The sequence below is a fragment of the Bos javanicus genome, chromosome 26 (assembly GCF_032452875.1).
Source record: "Bos javanicus breed banteng chromosome 26, ARS-OSU_banteng_1.0, whole genome shotgun sequence".
In the NCBI taxonomy this organism is placed as follows: domain Eukaryota; kingdom Metazoa; phylum Chordata; class Mammalia; order Artiodactyla; family Bovidae; genus Bos; species Bos javanicus.
In genome coordinates, this window is record NC_083893.1 from 16,767,481 (window position 1) to 16,786,033 (window position 18,553).

The 18,553-nt window shown below is 43.9% G+C and overlaps 1 protein-coding gene across 28 annotated transcripts in view; it reads right to left on the reverse strand.

Moving 5' to 3' along the window:
• SORBS1 (sorbin and SH3 domain containing 1) overlaps nucleotides 1-18,553 on the reverse strand; it is a 235,601-nt gene that overhangs the window by 52,388 nt on the left and 164,660 nt on the right. For 18 of the 28 annotated variants that reach the window (XM_061402876.1, XM_061402872.1, XM_061402873.1 and 15 more), the window contains 4 exons: nucleotides 10,510-10,557; nucleotides 10,262-10,391; nucleotides 7,747-7,861; nucleotides 2,081-2,164 (listed from right to left, as the gene is read on the reverse strand). In XM_061402876.1, the coding sequence (XP_061258860.1) occupies nucleotides 2,081-2,164; nucleotides 7,747-7,861; nucleotides 10,262-10,391; nucleotides 10,510-10,557 (377 nt within the window). The remainder of the gene's footprint in view (nucleotides 1-2,080; nucleotides 2,165-7,746; nucleotides 7,862-10,261; nucleotides 10,392-10,509; nucleotides 10,558-18,553) is intronic. The other 10 variants (XM_061402887.1, XM_061402899.1, XM_061402900.1 and 7 more) reach the window with 1 other exon arrangement.

Here is an 18,553-nt window from a genome sequence, read left to right on the forward strand (position 1 = left end):
TTCACTGAGCTATTCACAGAGCCTATCTAGGCACACTGTGACTGAAATGCTGTCAATTGCTAACAGAAAGAGTATTAATTACAATGACAGATTCAGTAAAACAATAAACCAGTCACAATTAACTAGAAAAAAATGGCTTCATAACTTTCCCTAAAAGTTAATATTTCAGTTAAACTAATTATTTGGCAAATGAGGAGATGGCTAGAAATTATAGATTCTCAACAGGGTTTAAAAAAATCAATGGCACAGGCTCCTTATTATCAACAATTTAATGCTATGACTTTCTCTTAATATTTGGCATTTTTTACTTTGTAATATAAATTAGTCTTGGTTTCCGCTGCCTCTAGGTGTTGTGCATGTGTGATGATTCCTCTTCTTTGACTTAAAATATAATGTTTAATTATAGCCTCACCAAAGACTTAAAATTCTGGTTTCCCTCAGGGGAAAAAAATACCTATAACTGGAGTTTATGAAAAATTGTTAGTTGTAGCTAATCCTGGATAATAAGTGGGATTTTTGAAAAAAATAATAAAGCTAATATCACTTTCTTTCTCTGATGAAAGTATGGCATTATTATTCCATGTACTAATCATTGTCTCTTTTGGGGGGACGGGGGGAACACATTCCCAAAGGTTTTTTCTATTGTGACACAACTGAGCAGGTTTTAATAAAAAGAAAAAGGTTAGGATATTGCTAAAGTCTGCACGTGGAAAAGACTGTGGGAGGTCGACTTCATTGATGTGTGAATGGTGGACAGCAGAGAAAAAACAGACAGCGGAGAAGTGAGGTGTGCACCAAAGCTTCGGGGAGGGGAGGAGACTGGGCACACTTTGGGTTGGATGCATCCCTCGCTTCTAACCACTAGGTGGCACTGTTCATCCAAGGCTGCCTGGCAGATAGTAGGTGACAGAGAAGACGAAGTGACTGCCTGTTCCTACAAATGGAGTGTTTACAAGTCAGGTGCTCCTAACTCTGAAAATGCCTGAACATTCCAACAAACCTCATCATGGCCAAATCAAATGAGCCACTTCAGAGCACCAGCTAAATTTCTCTGTCTTCATCTTCGTGAAAAGTATACTATGAAATTTAACATTTTCTTGAACTATAAAGTTATTGCTATCTACTAAAAAAAAAAAAACAAACAAAAACCCACAACTATTATTCTAAATCATGTGATTCAAATGCCAGATTCAGTGCTTAAAGTCTCACATAAAGATCTAATAAAATGTTTTATTTTTATACACTTAATCCCTCTACCTGTAAATTCTTTTTGCAGCTGTCATAATTGAGACTTTAAAGTAACTGAAATTTTAAAGTCAGTTTCCAGTCATGTCCAGTGGAAAAATGAGCTCAGTTCTCCCTTCTGTTTGATACTCCTTTGGGTGCAAGGCCAAGAAAATCCTCCCTGAAGTGCCAAAAATCAATTTGTACCAAAGCCAACTCAGATACATCACAGGAAATTTGCAGGCTATTGGGCTGAATACTAAGTTTGCTAGAAATCCTAACTCTCATCTTGTAATTTTGGGAAATAGTATCCCTACCTCATAGAGATCATTCCCTAAAAGTTGCCTGTAACAGGGTAGCATTCTCAGACCACCTGTGCACAGAAAGGCCCTTTTCCTTTTGCTTTGTCACTTCTCTTACATGTGTGTTTCTAAAATTTCTATTTAAAACAGGAACAATGTATATTTCTCAGTGTATATGCTTTTTCCTGCTTATCTTCAGCACACTGTGAAGCCTTTGTTCAAGGGACTGAACCGAAGCCTAATGCAATCTACAAGGTGTGTGATATTTGTTGCTAGTGGTGAGAGGTCCTAAGACAAGCAATGATTTAGCCGTGTCTCCCTGAAATCTTCTAGTAAGAAATATTTCCCAGAGCTCACTGTCCCTTCTTGGTGAAGTAAAGCAGTGGAAAGCTCACAGGTTGTAGTGAGAACAGACAATCCCACCACTGACAGCCAATGAAGCTGTTCCCCACTTCCTGAACTCTTTACAAACAGATCTGATTCTTTGGCAGCAAAAATGCATCAACAGCATTATTTAAAAAGGTGTCTATAACCACTGAAGCTATTAAACTTACCGGTTTCCCAAACTCCAATTCCGAAAAGAATTTATACCAAGGTTCATTCTTTAAATCTATCTCTTCTGGGCTTATATCCCGACTCTATAGGGGTTGGTGACAGGGAAATGGAAGAAAGAGAAGGATAACATTATGCAGAGATTACATAGGAACCGGCCAGTAGAGATGCAGTGGTTTCCAGAAATATATAGCACCTGCATTCAACAGCAGCAATCATTTTTTTTTTTTTTTTTTTACAGACATGAGCAAAATCAGGAGCTGAAACAGGCAGGAAAGGATGTGTTTATGAAAACAGGCACACTGAGGTAGGCAGCAGTGAAGGAATTGTTCATTGGTCTCCAGGCAGAGGGACGCATATGGAGAGCACTGTACCCCACGGCTGCCCTCTCAACACATCTGAACACGGGCATGACAGTTTTCCCTGGTAATTGTCAGAGTGGTGGGAGAAAAGAGAGCCCCTCTTTCCTCTTTCCAAAGAGCTAAGAGTTATAAGCAAATAACCCGGTGAACACACCAAACATTTAGCCATCTATGCCAGATGAGTAGAGCAAACACTTTTTATGGGCTAGTACAGTTTTAGTACTTATTTGCAAGGCTGTCTTCAGGTTTTCAAAAATCAACACCAAATACTGACAGTTTTATAAAAGCCAATTTGTTAATACTGCATCTTTAATGGCACATGAGTAGGTGAGAAACCAAGTCCCACACAGAGTAAAGTGAAAGATGATGTAAGTAAAAACAGAAGACACAAGTGAAAAAACATTTTAAACAAGCATCCATGGGGGATGAACACAGACAGATATACCTTGTGCTTTAAGAGATAAATGTTAAAGAACTGGGGGGAAAAAAAAGGAAAAAGCTGAACAAGACAGATAACAGTACAACACGGGGGAGAAACTTCTGGGTTATGTTACAAAAATAAGTTAGCTTTCTCATTTTATACAGCTCTAAGCGGTAATGCACAGACTGATAATTTGATTGCTTGGGATTTCATGTTTCGTCAAATATTTATAAAGTTCTGGTACCTTGCTCTGTGGAAGAGCATATGTTTCTGGAAATAATTAGTTGGAAAATGAGTGTCTGGAAAGCAAATCAGTTTCCCTTTAATAAACTGGAGATATGATCACATCAGATGAAAGTGTTAGAGGCTCACACAACTTAATTCTTATGTGTATGTGTTTCAAAAAATCTTAATAGTCACAAAAGAGAGAAATGGTGATATCCTGACAATATGAAATAGAAAATACACATTTTCCATTGAGATTGAAAACATCGTAAGAAACATCATGCCCTCGGGAACACAACATATAGAAAGGAAATCGCACGTCCTGTGGACACATCTCCAAGTGACTTCTTCACAAAGCAGTTAGTTGAAATGGCTTTTGCAGCTTGTTGAAATGGCTGTAAACTTTCTTAGCGACCTTCACCAGTCTCTAACATCCCTATAAGGATCTTTACTATTATTTCTACTTCTGCTTTAAACCAAGGAAGATCTGATAGATAACTTTTAACTGAGATTAACTGAATAGAAGTTAGTTGAAATCAAAGGAAGATATGTATTGAAACAGTCTGTCCTCTTGCATCCAGACTAAACCTTCTTCCAATTGTCTTTAGGGGCAGAGGAGCTTAAAATCTGGAGAATGTGTGTTCCATCTCAGTGGATTCTGTAATCCTGTAAAATACTGGAATCTATATTCAGCGAAATGAGGTGCAATCCTGACAAGGACACCACCATTTAGGAGGGTCAGGTTAGACACGGGGACACCCTAGGTCCTTGTATGATGGGGCTTCATGAAACCTATTTCATGTTTATTACTTTAAAAGACTACTTATAAACTGCTCCCTGGGAATAATTTTTTTTTTCCCTATTTTTTCAAAATAAAATGTACCAACTTTTTCAGAAAACTGCCTGAATGTCCTGGTACTCAGTTCTGAAAGAATCAACCCATTTTATTGTCAAAGGTTGTTCACAGATTGTTTTATTACCAAGGTTAATGATGGGTTGAGAATTGAATCAGGAGGCATGTCAATCAGCTTGCACCCAGAGCAGCCAACCTTAGCCCTCGGAGCTGCCCAGCGAGAAAGCTAAACAGGTAATAAATACCACGTAGCACTTGATTCTGCACTGATAACTCCTTTCTAGGTCCAAGCACAGAATGGACAGATAGGGGACTGTCCTTCCGGACGGAGAGCAGGCTGTCTGTTCTGGCAGGCAGAGCGGATTCCACAAAGCCAGGCTGAGGTCTCTGCGACAGGGAGCTATCTTTTCCCAGCTTGGCAAAATCCTCAGAAAAGGCAGGGGACTCATGAGGAAAATGCCTGATCGCTCAGAAGAATGGTTCTGCTGCTTGGACGGGAGCCGGAGACTAGCTTCAGACTGTAATTAAAGAATCTGAATGTGGCGTGTTCATTTACATGGCACTTTCTTATATTCACAGATCTTTTTCACCCACATTATCACATGAGTGACCCTCTCATTCAATGCTCCGGTGAGGCTGGCAAGCCAGATAATTCCATTTTACAGGTGAAAACACTGGTTGTTCAGAAAAGTTAAGTGATGCCCCCGGACATAAGGCAGTTATCTGAATTTGAACTTGGAACTCAGAAACCTTTCAATTCCTAGTCCAGTGCTGCTTACATTTCTCATACTCCCCAGGAGAAGGGGGTAGAGCTGCTGAGTTTGAGGATGATACCAAGCTAACATAAGGGCATGTCACAGACTTGAAAAGCCAGGAAGGAGCTCAAGGTGACTCTGAACTGGGAAGAAACTAAGTTGGGTAAATCCCCATGTTTTACACTTTCAAATAAATATTGTGCTTGTAATAATGATTTTTACATTTGTCCTTCTCACATTATCCCTATGGGAGCAGGAACCCCAACATCTAACCCAGGGCTTGGCACATAAATGTTATTCTACAAGCAGACCCTTGAACAACCTGGGCCTCAGGGATGCGTGCAGTTAAAAATCCTAGTATAATTTACTGGCCCTTAGTATCCAGGGTTCCTCCACATCCACAAACTCAACCAACTGCAGTCGTGCAGGGCTATAACATTTACTACTGAAAAGAATCCACAATTAGGTTGACTGTGCAGTTCAAACCTGTGTTGTTCAAGGGTCAACTGTACATATTTATTGAATTGAGCTGAGGTTCAGTTCTGTAAAGGACTTAGGAGGGAAGTATGTAAAAGGACCATAGCCTGAAAAAAACCTATTTCTGACAAAGCAGGGACCAACCAGTACCTCTCCAACTCCAAGACCAGAAGAGAAGAAAATGGGCCCATACTACAATAAGAGGGAGGCCAAACAGTAATAAACAACTTCATATGAGTTTGTCAAATAGCTCAACAGGTCACCACGGCTTTGAATCTCCTGCGAGTCTTCTGAAGGTAGCAAAGTGTTTGTCTGGGACGCTGTGGGTTTGCTGCAGGGACAAGATGAATGCTAAGGCAATCTTCACAGCCTACCCGTCAGCCCTCTGTGCGAACAGGACAGATGTGCCTGTGAGGTCCCAGTTCAAACCGCCAGGCTTAAGCAGACCCAAGCACCTCCAGCTGGAAAAACACTGGGGGGAAATAGGGATTCTCCCCCATAGAAAAAGATGTGCCTTTCTGGGAGAAAATTTAGATTCTCTATCTGTCTCTAGTTAGTACACTTATTCACAGCTCACCACCACAAAAACGTGTGCGCGTGCACAGGCGTGTGAGTGTGGTGGTGGTGGCTGGGGAAGAAGGGGCCCCTCAAATTCTGGCAAACCAAACACTGAAACCAAAAGGCAGGACTCACACTGAAACTCCCATTCCAACTTATCTGTTCGTGTGGCAAAAACAGCAGGAAGAAAAATTCAAAAATAAAGGACTGATTCCACCTCTGTGAAGAGCAGACTATGAAAAGATGAAGATTCTCTCTAAAATGAAAAACTACTCTTTGGGAAGAAACAGCTGGACAGCAATGTTCCTCTCCGGCCGGCCTTGGGTGTTATGTCCTAACTGGTTGGCCCAGGCCCTGGTACAGCCGGAGGGGCTTCCTGTGTGGGAACAGCCAGATGGTGCTTGACCATCCACGGGAACGGTCACCACAGCTCTCCAAAGTGGGGCCCGTGGGCAGAGTGAGCTACTTGTCAGGGTTTGGGAAAACAATATAAATGCTCCCAAGGACTATGATATGGAGGATACTGTGACCATTGTGGTATCGATGAGCACAAAACTACGGATTTGGGGGATTCCCCCCACCCCTCCAGTTTTGAGTAGTGGTCAAATTACTAGGAACCAAGGAAAGGAAGAGGAAACAAAGGAGAAATTAAGAGGAAAGCTTTCAGTAACAGCAATGACCATCTATGAATAATACTATCACCAGAACAAAAGCACGCAGGGGCCTACAGAGTCTGGAAGCACGGAAGTGTACGGATACATGATGTATGTCCCTGGCTTGTTATTCAAGTATCAGGAACATACTCAAAGGACATAACTTTCTTTCTAGGAAGACCTGTGTGGAAGGTTACCTTCTGTGTTTAGTACCTTCTCACAGAGAGAGAACCTGCAGTGAAGGGAGGAGACAGAGGCAAAATTCTCTACTCCTCTCAGAACTTTTTGCTTAAAATAACTTTGGTGCACAGTAAATGCTGGAGAATGACAACTCTGAAGCATTTTGGTGAACTGTTGAACCTTTTTTCCTAACTAAAATTACTTACCCCTTTGTGCTTTTAAAGATGTCACCTTTGTATTTTAGTAAAAGTCAAATCAATTATTCCTTAAAAACATGTAGAGCAAAAGAGGCGGAGGGAGAAGAATTTGAACCCACATTTCAGGGGCCTTCTTATTCTGGACTCAGTGCGGTAACCGCATTTTAATGAGAATCAATCCCCAGCATGACAATTCCCTCCTGCTTGAAAGGCCGGAGGGCTGCAGGTTTATGGAGCCTTGGAGGTCCCTTTAACCATGATCAGAATTCTGAAACCAGCTTGTTCTAATGAAGGGTGAATAAAAGGAAGTGTGATGGGCAGATATGAAACTCATCAGTTTGTAAAAATTCTCCCTTGCCTTTACAGGGCGGTCTCCTATGCCCACACAGGCCATTCTCCCCACTGATAACTGCTTGGAGATGTGAACTTGTGTAGGGAACCACAAATCAGATGGAACATGCAATGTGTCCTCTCTACTGAACTTGTCAGAAAAGGAAGATCTAAAAGCCACAGTCTAACAGCCTGGGGCTTGTTTTCCCCCCAAGTAACATCATCATATTAATTATCTGGTTTTTAATGATGTACTTGTAACTTCAACAAAATGTATGCGTGTTCAAATAAGAGTCACCTCTAAAACTACAATTTTAGTCCGGTTAGTAATAAGCCTGATAAACGAATGGTTAGATGTTTTTTAAAAAAAAAAAAGCAGCAAAATCAACCTTTACACTAGCAGATTTAAAATTAGTGAAAACCATGCACAAAAAGAACAACAAAGCCACAATGAGAGGATTCTTTCAATGCAGACTCTCAGCACTTATTTGGTGAACACCTGCCAAATGAAAAGGGTAAAAATACTTCATATTGTCACTGTCTTCTAAACAAAGCAAGTCTATCTCAAGGGAGAAAGAATGTAATCCAAGCGCACAATGCATCTGGATTAAAGAACTCGGGCAGGGTGAGACAAAAGCACTTTAATATGCACATTACCATCTTTTCGTTGGTCAGAACAGAGGACTTGCCCGGCTGATACTCGTAAATGCTTCTGGGCTCTGCGCGGTATTTTCTTGTATCCACTTTCTTATCTGGGGGCTCCCAGTCAGTCCTGTAGAAAGAAAATCCTATTAGAGCTATTCTCATGAAAATTGGCATCCGACAGTTCTGACGACTTTGGCCGACTGTAGTTTAATCAAGGAATTTTTATATCCGAGGCACAAAATGGGACTCTGCGCAAAGTGTTCAGTTGTGCTGGTTTCCTTCTTCAATTAACCAGTTAGATCCCTGTGTTTGCTTCACAAAAGGCTTGAGGTGTCCATACTCAAACCATGCACCGGGAAGCAGGGAGACAAGAAAGGGAAGAAAAGCAGCAGCTGCAGCTGCGAAGTGTTCTCTGGAAAAAATCCTTCACCTTGCTCTGCTCTCAGGGGCTTATCATCTCCCAGACATGCCTGTACTTCCCACTCAGGCTGGTGCAGTGAGAGAGAATGCAGGACCCAGAGCCAGGCAGCTGTGGTTCCAACCCTACTACAGCCCTTGCTAGCTGGCTCCTCTGGGCCAAGCACTCAGCCTCTACTGAACTGTTTACTCATCTGGTAAGTGCGGTTGTTGCAAGGATTAATGAGACAGTATGTCTCAGCATGTAAATCACTTTGCAAAACACCAGGCCCACAGTAACCACTCTTTAAACACTTTGGTTTTGTTTTGTTTGTTTGTTTTTGGCCACACGGTGTGGCATGTGGGATCTTAGTTCTCCGATCAGGGATTGAACGTGCAACCTCTGCACTGGAAGCATGGAGTCTTCACCACTGAACTGCCACGGAAATTCAAAACGTTACTAGTTTTTATAACCATGTTCTTCTTCCCTATTCCACACCCTACCCTGGTAATCACCCAAGATGCAGCCTTTGGCACAGGTACTTAACCTGATCCAGTGGGGGATTTCAGAGGATACATGAAGCCTTGGAAATTACTTGCAAAATTTTCACGTAGGCACATAATTGCATTTTGTACTGTGATTATAATCAGTTTTTCCTGCAAGGCTACAAACTTCTTGAAGTCATGGACAATGATTTATGTGTGCAATGTGCCTACATAGCATCTTCTTCAATCGCACACAGAATGCACCCAGCAGATGCTTAATGAATGCACTTGTAAGGATTTGCAGGTACACCCAGCCTTCCTCTCAGATTAGTTATCAAACTCTGAGGCAGATGTCATATACATATATGTGGGATTTCAAAAATAGCCATTCATTTGTCATGAAGATGGAAAAAGTTTGGAGGTATGAAACTGTGTGTATTTAAAGAGAAAATAATTTTGTTTAGCCAGAACCAATTTTGGGTTGAGAAGTGTTAGAAGATGGAGCTGGGAGATGCCTGGGACACTGGTCCAGATACCCTGGAGGCTGCTCCCAAGGGCATGCTGCTGCTGCTAAGTCGCTTCAGTCGTGTCCGACTCTGTGAGACCCCATAGATGGCAGCCCACGTCCCTGGGATTCTCCAGGCAAGAACACTGGAGCGGGTTGCCATTTCCTTCTTCATTGCATGAAAGTGAAAAGTGAAAGTGAAGTTGCTCAGTCGTGTCTGACTCTTAACGACCCCATGGACTGCAGCCCAAGAGGGTCCTCCGTCCATGGGATTTTCCAGGCAAGAGTACTGGAGTGGGGTGCCGTTGCCTTCTCCGCCCAAGGGTGTAAGACTCAGAAAAAGACAACTGGGTCATTTAGTGTGGGCATTAAGAGATGACAAATATCATATCAACCGTCAAGCCTTATGTTTTGATAGTGTGTTGAATAAATAAAGAGATACTAAAAAGTGTCGGAGAAGACGATGGCACCACACTCCAGTACTCTTGCCTGGAAAATCCCATGGACGGAGGAGCCTGGTAGGCTGCAGTCCATGGTGTCGCTGGGAGTCGAACACGACTGAGTGACTTCACTTTCACTTTTCACTTTCATGCATTGGAGAAGGAAATGGCAACCCACTCCAGTGTTCTTGACTGGAGAATCCCAGGGACCGGGGAGCCTGGTGGGCTGCCATCTATGGGGTCGCACAGAGTTGGACACGACTGAAGCAACTTAGCAGCAGCAGCAGCAAAAAGTGTAGCTTCATTTTAAAATTATATTCTCTGCTGTGGGCCCCATCAGTATGTATAGAGAATATTAAAACACATGACAAATCTTATAGTTCAAGATTCCTCTTGTGAAGACGGAAAGAGTGATGATAATTATTGTCAACATTATTTAAGCCCATCTGCTGAGCCAGGACTACAGGATATGTTACATGCATTATCTTGTGTTATCCTTGCAGTATCCCGAGGAAGGTAACATGTTTCCCCATTTTACAGATGAGAACATTGACAGTCAAAAAAATAAATCACTGCTAATAAGTGATAGAGCAGGGATTCGAACTCAGGTCTGCTTGACGCCTGGCTCCAACGCTGCCTGACTCAGAGAAAGAGATTGTGTATTAGAGCCTAAAATCATGGAGCTGATGAGAACACTTACCTCTCTGGGCTTGATTTTAGCGAGGAAGAGCGGGTCGGGAGGGGAAGTGTGGCCGACCTCTTAACTACCTTCTCACCATCAATGCAGCTCATCTCACTTTTTGAGCGAGGCACAGAAAGGGGAGATTTTGCTGGAGAAGGAAAAAGCGGGTGCAAAAGACTTTTAAAATGGATGAAAACAGGAAGATCCTTCCCTCGTCCACCACCCTCCCTTCCACCCCCACAACCAAGAAATTCTAAGCCACTTACTGTCTTCAGAAAAGGAGTATCGAGGAGAGTACAGATCTGAGTCATCATCTAGTGAACAAAACGAAACGTAATCAGGAGACATCCGGCTCAGGTAAGAGAACTGCGTGACAAGTCCCCCCACTGCCAGCATCCTGCACCGACCGTTGTCCAGCCACACCCGGGAGCCCAGAGGACAGAGGAGGAACCAAGCACCAGAAGCTACACCATGGCAAACCACACAGTTCAGAGCTGGGTTTGGAGAACCCACCCAACCAAACAGACCTGTAGTCAGAAAGGTACACTCACAAATCCTGGGGGAGGACTACCCCTGACACCCAGAAATGCATGGGGACAATGAGCCAAAGGTCCTCTCGAGAGAATTCCCACAAGCAAAGCTGGTCCCCAGCCTGGCCGAGTGGGAAACAGGCTGAGATGGATGCCTGCATGTTGGCGCTGTCTCTGGTCTATGCTGCTGAGTTTCAGAGTCCCCAGGCCTGCCCGGTGGGATGGGGAGGCCCCAGGTGTGGTCTCTAGCTGCCTGGCTCAGCTGTGACCCATTTCATATGCTAAGGTCCCATATACTGAGTTGGCCCCAAAGTTCGTTCTATTTCTTCCATAACAGCTTATGGGAAAACCTGAATGAACTCTGAGGCCAACTCAAAACAAAATCGTTTAGCAAAGTGGTAGTGCAGCTAAGAAAACAGCTTGAGAAACCCCTTGTCATCATTTGTTTTGATTCCACTGTAAACGAGTCCCTCAGATAGCCTTCCTTCTTGGAACCCCACAAGCCCTCAGCAGATCCTCACATAATCTGCTCTGCAGAAGTGCCACTCGGGGTCAGTGTCTAAATTGTGACTCTGGATCGAGTCACACTCAACCGGGTTTCTGTAGTGGGAGATGGCTCTCCTAGGGCGGGGGTGGGGAGATGGCTCTCCTAGGGCGGGGGTGGGGTGGGGTGTGTGTGTGCATCTGTTAAGTCACTTCAGCCATAACCAATTCCCTACGACTCTATGGACTTTAGCCCACCAGGCTCCTCTGTCCATGGAATTCTACAGGTAAGAATACTGGAGTGGGTTGCCATGCCCTCTTCCAGGGGATCCTTCTGACCCAGGGACTCAACCCGTATCTCTTACGTCTCCTGCATTGGCAGGTGGGTTCTTTACCACTAGTGCCACCATAAGCACAGGTCTCTAAATAAGCGGAACACCGACCCAGGCGCCAAGACTTGCAGAATCAAGACTTGAACCCTTCGTGGACATGGCTGCGTGGAACTAAAAACGAGACCACAGGTACTCTCACTGGAACAGGTTTGTCAGCTGGGACTGCCCTGGAAACCCAGGATATTTAGTCACTATATCCATGATGACCCCTCCAAAGCATTTCTCCAACAAGAGTTAGGCTGAAATAGCCTCTTATGTTTTCTAATAGCTCACTAACCTGAATTCCGAATTCATGAATGTGGAATAAAGACCCAACTCCTCTTAAAATCGGTATAGCTTTACATAACACAGCATGCAAACTAGCTTGCAAAGACAAGTCAGAGAACCCCATGTAATGTGTTGATGGTCAGTCCTTGTCTCCATGTTGTTTTAAGCTTCAGAGCAGAAAAGGCCAGAATATTTTATAAAATGTACTAAAGCTAACACTGCTATTCTTTCCAGTATTATTCAAAAACAGGATCTCTATCTCCCTTTCTACCTCCCCTCTCCTCTCCCTATTGTATCTGTCCCGGGTTTTCCAGCTCCAAAAATGGAAAGGTTTTGGATACTGAGACATCTTTTCTCCTCCCTCCCTTCCTCCTTTTTGCTTTGATATTGGCTAATTCTTATCCTTAAAGTTGAACAGAGCTTAAGGTTCTTCTACCAATATAGCTATGCCTTTCCCTGCTATAAACTGAACATGAGAGCTTATTTAACTTTTGAAAATAGGGCAGAAGAGATAAAGTGGGATCCAGAAATAGATGTTTCAGAGTACTCTTCTGAAGACTTCTGTGTTGCCTGCTTTTGTTTGTTTTGCTGCTTTTGTTTTTCAATAGAGCTTCTGATTATTATACAGATAAGATACCACAGCACCAAAGAAAACTAAAAATTAGCTTTGATTGTAGTGATTTGATTGGAAAAATGGTGCCTGCCAAATGAGAAATTAGCTTAGTTAGGAACCAATGTAGGTATTGTTTAAAATCCAGCCTAGCATTCTAGCTCAAAACCCTGTCTCTCTTTGAATCAGGGAGAAGTTACAACCTAGCAGCAGATGGTAAGGTGAGGGTTAATTTATAACTATTATCTGGTTCTTAAAGTAAAAGCAGAGTTTTCATGGGGAAAAACAGCACTTAAATATTCAAGGTTTTTTCTTTTTTTTTAATTCTCAGCTTTTTAAAGATTTTTGCTCCCTAGAGCTTTCTAATGTGGAATTCTAGAACACCCGTTAAAAGAAAATGAGAAATAGTTCTGAGATGGAAAAAAAAAATAAAAACAGAAAACAGCATGGCTGGGGGAGTTAATCTGTGTATTTTCAAAGTTTGAAAACGGAGGAAGGGGATTTCCCCGGTGGTCCAGCAGTTAGGACTCAGTGTTCTCGTTGCCAAGGCCCCGGGTTCAATGCCTGGCCAGGTGACTAAAATCCCACAAGCCGCACAGCAAGGCCAGAAAGAGAAGTAGGAAAGAAGAGGCGTGGAAGGGGGTGAAGACAAGAGAGAAGTCTGAATGCCTGAACATTCTTAAAGCAATTTCTGTATCTGGTGTAAGTGGAAAAAGAAATCTCTTCCATCTCAAGCTAGCACAGGGCAGGGGCATCTCCATGAACAAGCTTTTCATTTTTCCCAGTGTCCATGGGATCCACCTCTGACATGCGGATTTCAGTTCACTGACTTTCAGGCGGGCAAACTCAAGTTGCCCAGGGGGTGCATAATTTATTCCTTGAATTTTTGTCTTGCAAATCTAATGGAAGCAAACTTTACGTATGTTTACAAATAAAAATAATAGCTGCTCCCATTATCAAGTGCCTAATAGTAACTGGTCATTTACTAATATTGCCTCACTCAATCCTTGGAAAAACTCCTGGAGGTATGTAAGTATATATCTCAGAGACAAGGAAATTAGGGCCCAGGGAGGTTATGAAAATTTGCCCCTAGCACAGTGTGGAAGACAAAGCAAGAATGTATTCAGGTCTTTCCAACCCCACTTCCCTACCTCTGCCCAGCCCCATTTGCCTGACTCCAGGGAGAACTGTAGCTATTCCACTGTAATAGAATAGGCTCTTTATTGGGGAGGAGGCAGGGGAGGGTGTTGTGAAAGTCAAACACTGCAGTCCTGGCCTGGATGACTTCTAGCCCTGGAGGCCTTTGCTCTTATATTTTCCACATTACCCCTTCCCTGGTGACACTTAAGCAAGTTTTTGAGTTACCCCACGACCCGGCTAGCTTTCTTCCTGCTCTTCTGTATGGAAATGGGTAGAACTGAGTCACGCTTGCTACATCTTCCACTTGCTGCTTCTTGTACCTTCTCCTGGCAGGCTACGTCTATGCTGGGACAGATGGGGATAAGGTTCACCATTTCTATACACCGGAGCCAGCCAAATGTTTGTGTATTTAACCATGGGGTCGCTAGGAGTCGGACACGACTGAGCAACTTCACTTTCCCTTTTCACTTTCACGCATTGGAGAAGGAAATGGCAACCCACTCCAGTGTTCTTGCCTGGAGAATCCCAGGGACGGGGAGCCTGGTGGGCTGCCATCTATGGGGTCGCACAGAGTCGGACACGACTGAAGTGACTTAGCAGTAGCAGGACACTAAACGAAATGTTTCTCCAGTTGTTTATGAACACAGATATTGTCTATGCGTGAAATCCTGCTTTTACTATTTCTCCAAGAGTCCTTTCAAAGAAAGTCCCAGTGGGCTCAGTGGAGCTGGATCTTGTGATTCCTGCTGGTGGTGGAGCCACACGCTGTGTGCCCTAGAGCCCCAAGCAGCAAGCATCAAATCTTGGCAGCGACACCAAAACTCCCTGTGCCAGTGACTTGCAGAAAATTCTAACAGTATTTACTGGGTGTGAACAACTCACCCCAGGGCCCTGAAGACCCCTGCTGGGCTAAGATGTTTACACACCAATGATTTCCCTTTGGCAGTGTCCTTGGAGGTTCCATTTGGGGATAGCTACTCTCCTAAAACTGCCAGGAGGCACATAACTGGCTTTTCAACCACAGTACTTTAAATAGACTAAAAAAGATTTCCTCTGTTTATTTTTTTAAGATTTTATAATAATCTCAAAGACACTGGAGAAAATGCTGGTTGTTCTATTAAAAAAAGTATGTAATTGACCAAATTGAGAGGATGGGCAAAAAGCACTATTTGCATAATTGCTTGCCTATATCAGTTAAATTTCAATTTTATGCATTTGTTAGGCTTTAAACTTAAAATTATTTTTCCAATTATCAGTGGTTCATTTTTAACTCAATCTTTTCCCACAGCACACGTTAATTCTTTTTCCTGCTTTACCCCACACACTTAAGAGGAAGAAAGGGGTCAAGATAGACACAATACACCCATCCAACAAACAAAAATGGTCAAAGAAAAGCGTACACAGAGGCAGGTATACAGTCTGGGTGGGATTCGGGAGGAAGAATAAGAAAAAGGAGGAGTGGGGCAGGATGGTCAGGAAGAGTCCAGGGGGCTCGGGAAAGAGCCCCAAAGCTGTCTGTGCTCTGACTGCACGTGAGCGTGCGAAGTGACTTCAGTCGTGTCTGACTCTTTTCGACCTTATGGACTGTAGCCCGCCAGGCTCCTCTGTCCATGAGGTTCTCCAGGTAAGAATACTGGAGTGGGTTGCCATGTCCTCCTCCAGAGGATCTTCCTGACCAGGAATCAAACCCGTGTCTCTTAGATTTCCTGCACTGGCAGGCAAGTTCTTTACCACTAGCACCATCTGGAAAGACCCAAGTTCTGGTTAGACACAATCAAATTTTAAATAATGAAAAAAGAAAAAAAAAGATCAATATAGGATGCAGAGTAGCTACAGAAGACAAACTTAGAAAACAAAAAATTGAATGCAAAGGAGTAAAGAGAATGAGGTGGAACAGGACAGGAGCGGAGACAGCAAGAGTCTGGGAGGGCCAGAGGGCTAGAAGACGACTCACCGGCCTCATCTCCTAAGGCATTCGTTCCTCCCTTGAAGATGGAAAGGGACTAACGGTTACCTCGCTCCGCTAGCTCACAGGTCAGACTTCTGCACTTACTCAGTGGAGGCCTTCTGGGCAGCTCTGGTTAGGGGACAAAGGTGACCGCTGCGAGCACTCAGCTCCGCCTCTGGGCAGTACTCGCTGGGGCTTGGGCAGAGGATCCTGGCCAGCCAGCCTCACAACAGAACCATCTGCTTGAACTCAAGCAAAATAAGGGTATCCTAAGAAATGCTGAAAGGCCAGTGGAGGATTATTTTAACTCAGATATAGATATGCCTAAGAAAATAAGCCTCCTAAATCCTTGCCTGAATGCATCCTCATCTAGGAATGGGGAAAAGGTCAGTGAGATGGACGACTATGACGTGACGCATCCCCACAACCTGAGGATGCCTTGGGGTGGGGTCTGGAGTCACTTCACCAGGAGACGGCAGTGACCATCAGCCTGACAGCCTGAAGACACATCCACAGCAAGGGGAAAACATTGGTCTCTGGGACTTCACCCTTGGCTGGTATGACAGCCCTTACCCTGGCATGGTCAGACGGGTTCTCACTGGCCATGGACCACATGGTAACACTCCAGTTACTTGGTTTTGCTTATCAGGAGGCATCATTTGAAAATATCTCCCATCTTCTTGACGTGAAGCATGTCAAGAAAGCCAACATCATCTGGCTACGTTCAGAGCAGACAGGCTAGTTCTTTTCAGTCTGTATTCCTCACTCTCATTCTGTATTCAAATCCCCCAAACTGCACTGGCGAGTATCTGCTTCCTTTTGTGGAGGATGGAAAAGGGGGAGGGGGTCCTCCTCCACTGCAGTGGTCCCCAGTCCTGACCACGTGACAAATCACTTGGGGAGCTCTCCTAACCTCATATTCCCAGACACCACCCCTGGAGTTGCTGGCTCAGCTAAGTGGAGCATGACTAAGAAGCAGGCCAGTTGGATGCCTGAGTTAGGCATCAGAGAGTCCTGGCGAAGGGGACAGCCAAGAACACAGAGTGCAACAGGAAAGGGAAAGGAATCCGCAGAGTAAATAAACACCCATGTCTGGGGGGCCCCAGAGACCTGGGTTGAATCCTCACTCTGCCACCTGCCGTGAGATCTTTCACAAATTACTTAACCTTTCTGAGCCTCAGGCCCTCACAAACATGAGGACTTACCTCAAGGAGCTGTTGGGAGGATGAATATGAGATAACAATTGTGATGCAGCCAGCATGCAGCCTTGTATTCAGTAAGTGAAAACGGAAGTGTTAGTTGCTCAGTCATGTCCAGCAATTTGCGACCCCAAGGACTGTAGCCTGCCAGGCTCCTTTGTCCGTGGGGATTCTCCAGGCAAGAATACTAGAGTGGGTTGCCAGTGCCTTCTCCAAGGGATCTTCCCGACCCAAAGATCGAACCCAGGTCTCCCACAGTGCAGGCAGATTCTTTTACAGTGTGACCCAGGGAAGGGCTCAATAAATGGCAGTGGCAGCAGTTACTGCGGTGGTTGTGTTATTATTATTATTAATAGGATTATGAATGTGAGATGCAGAGGTGCTGGCCACCACACTGCTGTTTCCTAAAGCAGGAGGCAGTGGCGGGGCTTCTGAAGTGGTTTCTCTACATCATGTTCCTGTGGCTCCGCTTCAGAAGGAAAATGTGGGCAGGATGTCCAAAGACTCAGTCTAGCAGACCCTCTGTGGTCTGGGTAGCGCTGGCTCTGGTCTCTGTCAACATTCCCTCTCTCCGCTCTCACAATCAAAAGACCTGGTAGCATCTCAGATGCTAGGAAAGGACATGTGCCTTTAAGAGAGAGTATAGGCTGCATGCTTAGTCATATCCTCCGACTTTTTGTGACCCCACGGACTCTCTTTGTGACCGCATGGACTGTAGTCCACCAGGCTCCTCTGTCCGTGGGATTCTCCAGGCAAGAATACTGGAGTGGGTTGCAAATTCCTTTTCTAGGGAATTTCCCTACCCAGGGACTTAATCCAGGTCTTTTGCATCTCCTACACTGGTAGGCAGATTCTTTACTACTAAGCCACCTGGGAAGCCCTTTAAGGGAGAGGCTGGATGGTAGGTAATTCATAGACAAGTAGCTCTTAGGCAGGGGAGTGTGGGTCAGGTGAAGGTTTAAAAGAAAAGGGAAGTAAAACTCATTTGCTTATTAGCCTTACTTCAGGGTTATTCCCAAAGGATTTCTGGTAAATTATTTTTATTTTTGTAAGCTTTCTAGGGACCAGGCTATTACAGAGAAATTATAAGAAATAAGTCTCCTGAATTCATTCTACTCTTCCCAAATTTCCCAGCCTCAATCCCTCCCAGCTACCCCCTTGAAATAAGGAATGTAACATTGCTCCTTTCCCATACAGTGGTCTGAAAGATTAGCAAATGATTACAAGTGACTGCTCCTTGTTGGGACTTATGGCTTTTTAAAAGCACATTTTAAATCTCATTGATTAAGACATGATGATTCTACTTATCTTCTGAAAAGTCCAGCCAGAAGTTTACTTTTTCACTCTAGCTTGAGGGAAGGAGGAGGTGGCTAAGCTTGACATAAACTTTCACATAGTTCTTTACTATTTTGGAGAATCAGCTTTGAGACACTTAGAAATGTCTTTTATACTGTATAATCAACTAGAATTTAGAAAAAAAGCAGTAGCCCTTAGGCTAGGTTTTGATAGGTTTATTGCAAATAATTCTAGTTTCAAATTCTGCATTCAAACAAAACAAAAAAAAGCAGCAACAGTCTTCTTCCCTCAGGGGACAGACTCAGAATGACAGCTCACATTTCTCAGTAAATCTATTTTTTAAATGTTTGTTTAAAAAGGCTGCCCTTGTGGCTCAGCTGGTAAAGAATTCTCCTGCAAAGCAGGAGACCTGGGTTCGAACCCTGGGTTGGGAAGAGCCCCTGGA